The following is an 8,536-nucleotide window of genomic DNA, read 5'->3' on the forward strand; positions in this document are numbered from 1 at the left end:
AATGCAGCGCCCCCAAGCGCCGGGGAGGAATGTGCAGAGTCGGCTGAGGGGGAGGAGGCTGATCGTGGGGCGGGTGCGGAGGCCTCGGTCGTCGAGTTCAGTCAGTCAGCCAGCACCTGAAGCCGGGGACTGGATGAGTTGAGTGGAGGAGCAGTGCGGCCTGTTGGGGAGTCTCCCTCTCTCGTTGCAGCCCCCCGCCGAGTTTGAGCGGAGACGGGGGCGGGGGGGAAAGAAGCCGAGGCCTGTGGGCTCTCTCTGGGCCGCCATGTTCAGGCTAGTGTAGATAGGGGCCCGGGGACTGAGTGAGAGACCGACAGAGAGAGAGAGATGGCAGCGAGCTGGCACGCCGTGTTGGCCGACCAGGCCGAGCTGTTGGTGGGCCGCCTGGAGGACGGGGTGTGGGCCGGCCTCGGTCTCCTGCGGCGCGGCCTGGGCATCGATTTGGGGCTGGAGCCGTGGCTGAGACGCCAGCCCCCTGGCTCGGCCGGCCTGGCCCTCCTCGTCCTCCTGCTGCTGGTGGTGGTACCGGCCGTGCTGTGGGCCCTGGGCCGCCTCCTGGTGTCCGCCTGCAAGAAGCCGGGCCCCGCGCAGGCCCAGGCCCAGGGCCGGCTTCAGCACGGACACAGGGGCCGCAGGAGCGGCAGCGGAGGGGGAGCCCGGAACTGGGACAAGACCCCGGCCGATGTCCAGCAGCAGCGCCTGGAGGAGCAGCGGAGGAAGAACAAGAGGAAGGAGAAGCCAAAGGTGAGCAGAATAGACCCCAGCCCAATACTCCCCCCGGGGAAAGGCATCACCTTAATAACCCCCATTCTCCCAAAGTCCCAGCTCTGATAACTCTTAAAGCCGCATACCCTGCTCCCAAATCCCCAGGGACAGGTGTCATCTTAATAACCCCATTTGCCAAAGCCCCACCCCAAATACCCTGTAGAATCAAATATCCTCTGCCCCGATACCACCAGGGGACAGGTATCACCCTGAAACCACCAAGCCCCAACTCCAACACTCCTGAAACAAACTACTCCAGCATTGGGGAGCGGATGTCAGCCTAATACTCCCTGGGGACATATCACCCTCATTCACCACCTCCCAATAATCCCCCAAACCCTCACTGAATGCAGCAGACAGGCCTTACCCTAATAATCACCAGCATAGGTATTACCCAAATATTGTCTGGGGACAGGCATTACCCTATAAACACCATCCCCTGCACTCCAATAATCTCCCAAACCCCTGGAATCTAATACTCCCTGAAACCAAATTCGTCACTCCAAGTACTCTTGCCTGGGTTCAGGCATCACCCCGATTTCCCCCATACCCCAAAAGCCTAGTGCTTCCAAATCCAAATAACCTACCACTACCCTGCAGGGACTGGAGTTGTTCTGATAGCTCTGGTAACCCCCAAGACAGCCCCCTCAGTCTGCCCTGCCTGAATGCAGCACCCCCCACCCTTAAGAATCAATACACCCTGAAAGTTCCTACATCTGCTTCAATGCCGCAGTGGTCAGGCAACCACTTATTACCTCATCAGTAAGCCCCCATTTCCCCCAATCCCCTTGAAACTCAATAGATCCTGCAACCAAATATTCCAATATTTCCCCCATGTATGACCCTTTAAACCAAATACAACTTTATATCAAATTTCATTTTTCATATACTCTTAAACTGCTTAATCTCCTCCATACCCCCAAACTAAATACCTCTTCTAAACTGAATATCCTACTCTGTGCCCCTTCAACCAAATAACCCGTTCATATTTCCTTAAACTAATACCTAAAAACATCTCAACCAAGGACTATTTCTATATTCATTAAAGTAAATCCCTCAAGCTATCTATAATTTCTCTGCATATGCCTCCATGAATATCTTATAAATAACATCCGGCAGTCCCCTCATCGTAATTTTCAAATCCACTCTTAACAAGTTATAACTATTAGTCTATATACAAATCTTGTACGCCCCATTATTTATATGGGAATTGTCCATGTGTTATAAAATGTCAGCAAATAGCTGAAAAGTTTTTTTTGGGGGTGCTGGGGTTTCCTAAAATAGAATATCTTCACAATGTGCCTTGTGAGCAGCCCTAACTGAGGCTCGCCGACAAGGCGCAAGGACGGTGTGGTTATGGTGTATCCTAGAACAGTTTGTGTGATGTGGCACTCCCAGAGAGAGAGCATGTGTGTGTCGGAGAGGAAGAAATTTGTGGCCTAGCTGCAGTTGTGGGTGCACAAATGTTGTGGTTCTTCTGTGAAACTGCACATTCATAGACAAATTTACTGCAGTGATACATTAAATGGTTACTTTCACTTCAGTGTGGATTAGCTAAAGCAGTTTGTTCGAGAACAGTTAAAGTGTGTGTCTTGGCTGCAAATAGTTAGCTATAAACTTCTCTGTTGACTGAGCAAACAAAAATGTTTGCTTAATAGTTTGCTACTGAGAGTTGTTTTGTGGCACTGTTTCAATCATACACTAAAATGTTAAAAGGAAATCTGTTGAATACTGAAAACTGTTTTCTTAAGTATAAACTAGATGTTATTTCTGCAAAATGCTTTGGATATACTTTGAGTCAGTGTTGTGACCAAAATTCCTCATTTAAAATTTGGTTTCATGTGTATAAGTATCGAGATGCTCACTGTTTTCAGTCTCAGTCTTGCGACAAGACAATTTGCAACCTTGGTGTTGCCTTTCACCCTCCAGCCTCCCACGTTCTACCTTCTGTATGCTTGAGGTCATCCCAAAACTTCACTCAAATCAAATTCTGTTCATTCATTACCCCTATGATCACTGACCTACATTGGCTCTGAAATTCCTGCCTGGCAAAGCCTATTCTGATCTTTGCAGTCTTCTCAAGCTCTGAAACTCTTTGCAATCTGTACCCTTGCAATTCTGGTCTCTTGTACATTCCCTTTTTCAATTGTGCTACCTTTGTGCCTTCAGCTGCCAATGCTCAAAGCTCTGGAATTCACCTCTTAAAGTAATACATCCCTTAAACATCTTTTTGATCAACCTTTGGTTTTCTGGCCTTGTACCTCTGTCTGGTTCAGTTTCATATTTTGTTTGATTTTGCCCTGTGCAGCATCTTGGGATCTTTTGTTATGTTAGAGAACCAATCTAAATGCAAAATCATCTTCGAAAAAGTACTTTGATAATTGGGTACCTTCAAAAGCTTAAAATGGCTGTTTCTAAAAAGATGGAAAGGTAGAAAATATAGGGGACGAGGAGGGCAAGGATTGAGACAGCAGGAAACTGTCATCAACAGTAGGGTATACATAAGAGATCAGAGGCTGGGAGCAGTGGGTATGGAAAACTGGAAAATGTGCAGCGTACGGTGGAGTATGGTTGTCAATGGATTTGACTTCTGTGTAGCTGTAATGTTAGTATGTTGGTGTGTCACTTTGTTCAGCTGGGAGGTAGAGAACAGGGCTCACTATGGCACAGAAAGGACCAAGATAATTCAAACAGTAGTCTGGTCAGTGATTTCAGTGGTGAAGGAGCTACATCCCTTGTGAATAAGGGCAGTGTTGCTCAGAATAATTCTTGGTGACTGTTGAAATGTAAGATTTAAACTCTCTTTGGTCAAGCAACATCCAAATAGTGACTTAATGAGTATGTGTGAAGTGGGATTAGTCACAAGGGAATGGAATAATGTTGTGGAACCTAGGTCCTGGAACATGAATAGAAATGTGTTTTTTTTAAACAAAGCAGACAATGGAGATCTTATAAACAGTGAAAGATACGTGCTTCAGGAAGCAGTATCTGGGGTTTTCTGCTCCAGGCTTGACCCAGAGGTTTGGATAGCTTAGTCATGTTTTAAATGCACTGAGTTACTCCAATTCAGTTTCATTTTAAGAGCCGTTTAAATTGCTTTGCTCAAACATCCTAAGGTGTCCTTATTTAATAGGCAGTGATGCAAGTATGAAATCATGGGTGATACAATGACTTACTTGTGTTGAGGTAAGTTGGAAGTGAGTGAAACAGTCCAGAATAAATTGCAGAAAATGAAACACTGCATCCACAATTTGGTACATTGTAGACTTTGTTATATTGTATCTTAAATCTTAACCTGCAAAAAATGTTAGTCTTAAAATTTGCAAGATTATCAAGAATAAAAGTGAATTTCTGGTTTGCTGCTGAAACACTTCCTCTGTCTGGATTTCCCTGCTGATGTATGGGTTCAATCTGAGTGAAAGGTTGCCCTTCTTCAAATGTGGGAAGGGGGAAATCTGTAGTTCAGACTTCTGGCTGGTTTATGTTTGAAAATCTTTTAAAGATTATTGCAAATGCATACTTTATCAAGTACAATACTGTGTGCTGCTGTGTCGTAGCAGAATCTTGCTGGCAATTTTGCACCACCAAATCTGTTGCTATTCCTTCACCCTGTACCGTCTGAACAAAAGACCACTGTAACTACATGAGTGCCAGCACGCTGGGTCAGGCTGAAGAAAATGCTGATGGAAATCTTTTTCGCTGGTTTGACATAAAGCTGGAATTTTGTTTTGCAGTTTCCCTCACAGGCATGGTTTCTGCACATGGATTTCTTTTAAACTCGCGGTAACTGATTAAAAGTATGCTATCTCCACCTACAAGATGTATCATGCTGCTTGATCAGAAATAAAAATAGAAAGTCTGTCAGCATCTGTGGAGCAATATGGTGGCTCAGTGGTTAGCTCTGCTGCCTCTTGGCACCAGGGACCGAGGTTCGATTCCAGCCTCGAATAAATGTCTGTGTAGAGTTTGCACATTCGCATGGTGTTTGTGTGCTCTGGTTTTGTGCTGCAGTCCAAAGATAAACAGGTTAGGTGGATTGGCCATGCTCAATTGCCCGTAGTGTCCAGGGGTGCGCAGTGCAGATGGGTTAGCCATGGTAAAATGCCGGGTTACAGGGATAGGGTAGGGTAGGGTAGGGTAGGGTAGGGGATGGAACTGGGTGGGATGCTGTTTGGAGGCTCAGTGCAGACTTGATTGCCAATTGGCCTCTCTCCACAGTAGGGATTCTATGAGGGATTTCTGAAGAAGAGTCCAGACCCGAAACGTCAGCTTCCCTGCTCCTCTGATGCTGCTTGGCCTGCTGTGTTCATCCAGCTCTACACCTTGTTATATCAGGGATTCTATGATCCTTTGATTCTAAGAGAGAAACCGACCCATTGAAAAATAGAAAGTAAGAGCAAGAGTAGGCTATTCAGCCCATTATGGCTGGTGCTCTGTCTCAATACCATACACCCACTACTCCTTAACACCTTTAGCTGCTAGAACTGTTTCTTTCTTCAATATATTCTGTAACTTACCCTGCTCAGCCTTTTGAGGGAGAGAATTCCACAGATTTACCACCTCTGAGTGAACATGTTGTTCCTCATCTCAGTCTGAAATGGCCTATCCCTTATCCTGAGACTGAGAGCCCTTTTTCTGTGTCCTCTGGCAAGAGCAATCATCCCTGCATCTAGTCCTATTGGAATGTTATGCGATTCCCTCATTGTTCTAAACTCCAATGAATATAGATGCAGTCAACTCAATCTCTTGAGAGGAAAAATCTGCCACCCCAGGAATCAGTCTGATGAGCCTTTGTTGAACGTCCTCTTTGGAAAATTTTTAAAGTTGGCATTTTCAGACTTTGCTGTGTGGATTTGTAATAAAGAATAATACTCCAGAAATCAAAGAGGCTATTTGACCCAAGATTTTGAGTGCATGGACTACTATCATATCTAATTAAACCAGTGTGTGATGGTTTCTCACCATTTTACTTATTCTTCCTGCTAAGGTGAACAAAATTAATCATGGATTCCAAAAGGGAATTAGAAAGTAGTTGAAGGGATAAAATATGCAGAGTTTCAGGAGAAGGTGGAAGAGTGAGACCAGCTGGATTGCTCCTGCAATGAGTACCGATTCTAGAATCAAGCAGGATTAGACTGTTAATGAGCCCACCTCCAGGAGTATAGAATCTACAGTCAACTGACCCTTGGAAGAAAAAAAATTCTCCTGTCTCAGTCTTACACAGGGAGGCCCCTAACAGTTCTAAACAAGGGGAAACATCCTCTTCGTATTCATCCTGTCAAGTCCCTTTGGGGTCCTGTATGTTTCAATATGATTGCCTCTCGTTCATATAAAATCTAATGGATACAGGCCCAACTTGTCCAATCCTTCGTCATAAGACAGCACCTTCATCTCAGGAATCAGTCAAGTGAACTCCCTCTCAACTGCTTCTAATACTTAAGTAGGGAGACCAAAACTATACACAGTACTACAGATGTACAGCCAGCATGGAATGGCCTCCACTTGCGCTGTAATCCTTCTGTGATTTGATTTCCCCATATTATACTCCATCTGCCACCTATTTGTCTGTTCACTTGTCTTATATGCCTTTGCAGATACATCACACCTTCCCGAAAGCTTATTAGTCCACTTAGCTGGGATATATTGTATTTGTTGCCTCCTTCAAATTTGTTAAAGTATTTTGTAAATAGCTGAGACCTCAGTAGTCATCCTTGAGACACTTTACTGCCAAACTAAAAATGAGCTGCTTATCTTGATTCTCTGCTTATTTGTTGACCAATCTATTAGCCTTAACTGCAGGAGCCATTATCTTGTGCAACAACCTTTCATGTGCCACCTTATCAAATGTTGTTTGAAAATCCAAATGCCCATTGATACTGGTTTCCCCTTTATCTGTCCTGTTACTTATATCATCAATAAAAAAGCTGATAGATTTGTCAAAATAATTTCCGTTTCATCACTCACAGGGTTCTGAATCTTTGAAATTTTGTACAGCAGTGGATGCTCGGTCTGTATATTTAAGGCTGACGCATTTTAAAAGCTAATTTAAAATCATTTTGACACCTTAACTATTTTCAAATGATTTTTCCTTAACACTTGAGTTTGTGAAACTTCAATCCCTCTACTTCAATCTTTTTTGCGTTTTGTATCCTTTTGAAAGAAACTTTATCTTAATGCCTGTGACTGTACAGGTGTTCTCAGTTCGACTCACCAGTGTATTGGAGAGTTTTAGTGTAACAGCAGTGGACTTGCACTGCAGTATTTTACATGTGTCATTTTATGATATAGCTTCACCATGGTGGCAAGTAAGTCTTCCTTTACATATACTTTACATGCAGAAGCAGACTTTCAGCCAAACATGGCAATGTCAGTAATTGTTTCATATGAAACCCAGTCTCTTCTATATCTCGCTCCTACCTGTAATTAAGGTGTCCCCTTAAATGTGTCTATGTTGTTTGCCTAAACTACATCTTGTGGTAGCAAGTTCCTCATTCTAGCCATTCTCTAAGTAGAGGTACCTTCAGGTAGACTGTAGCAGTTTGAGGCAGCAGCTCGCGATATCTTTCCAGGACAATTAGGCTTGGATAATAAATGTGCCCTAGCTAGTGCCCGCAACTCTGAATAAATATAAAAGTATGTTTCCCCTGAATTTCCTGTAGTAAGTATTGGTATCTATTATTTTTACGGCCCTTAGTTCTGGACTGTTTCGCAAATGCAAAGGTGCTCACTATGCTGACCCTAACAAATGCATTCAAAGTTTTAAAGCACTGTATCAGGCCAATTTAATTACAGTTGCGTTTATATAACACACAATTAGCTACAGTAAATTCCAGGAAACTGGTGCTGTTGACAATTAACCAGACATGCTTTATTTCATTTTTGAATTTTTTTTTAAAAGCAAAGTATCTATTCAGTTAACAAAGTTCTTTCACATTGCATGAAGTGTTTCTTGGTTTACAACAGTCACTATAGTTCAAAGTACTTCATAGGCTCTAAAGCACTCTTGGACATCCTACAGTCATGCAAGTCATGACAAAATTGCAAGTCTTACCTTTTATCTCAACTCACAGCTGATTCTAAATGAAATTCAGCTGAGGTTGACAGGATGTGAAGTGAGGGAGAGAGGCCTCACTCTGGCATAAAGATATGAGAAAAGTCTCTCCTGCCTCTGAAATTATAGACAAATTTCAGGGTACTTTAGATAGAATTTGTGGCAAGGGATGTTCTAGATACGATATGTTTGCTGTATGCCAACAGAATGTTCAGCTTTGTGTCCATTCAAGATGGATCAGCTGCAACAACGTGAATTTATACAGATCAATTAAGGTAATAAATATTTCCCAAGGTGCTCCATAGGAATATTATAAAGCTGAATATGATACTGAGCCATGTAAGGAGACATTAAGGCGTATGAGCAAGACTTGGTCAGAGATAGGTTTTAAGGAGTGACTTGCAAGGACAGAAGCGGAGCGGTGAGGTGGTGTCAGGAGGAAATTCCAGAGTTTGGGACCTCAGCCATCAAAGCTGCTAATGGTAGAGCAATTAAAATTGAGGGCACCCTCATGAGGCCAGATTAAAGGTCCACAGATTTCTCAAATTGAGAGGCTAGAGGATGTTACTGGGATAAGGAGGGACAAGACCGTGGAGGGGTTTGAAATTGAAGATGAGAATTTTAAAATCACTCCTGTGACTGGCAAGGCACCATTGTAGGTCAGGCATGGTCAGCAGAGTTTTGAAACGCCTCAACCCCAAGTTTAGGGAGTGGGAGACT

The 8,536-nt window shown here is 43.7% G+C and overlaps 1 protein-coding gene across 2 annotated transcripts in view; it reads left to right on the forward strand.

Annotated features, from left to right (window-relative positions):
* mtdha (metadherin a) overlaps positions 1 to 8,536 on the forward strand; it is a 75,378-nt gene continuing 66,842 nt past the window's right edge. The window contains exon 1 of one of the 2 annotated variants that reach the window (XM_048595458.1): positions 1 to 744. In XM_048595458.1, coding sequence (XP_048451415.1) covers positions 328 to 744 — 417 coding nt within the window. In that variant the 5' untranslated portion in view covers positions 1 to 327. The remainder of the gene's footprint in view (positions 745 to 8,536) is intronic. The other variant, XM_048595457.1, reaches the window with a different exon arrangement.

The sequence above is a fragment of the Rhincodon typus genome, chromosome 4 (assembly GCF_021869965.1).
Source record: "Rhincodon typus isolate 14 chromosome 4, sRhiTyp1.1, whole genome shotgun sequence".
Lineage (NCBI taxonomy): Eukaryota > Metazoa > Chordata > Chondrichthyes > Orectolobiformes > Rhincodontidae > Rhincodon > Rhincodon typus.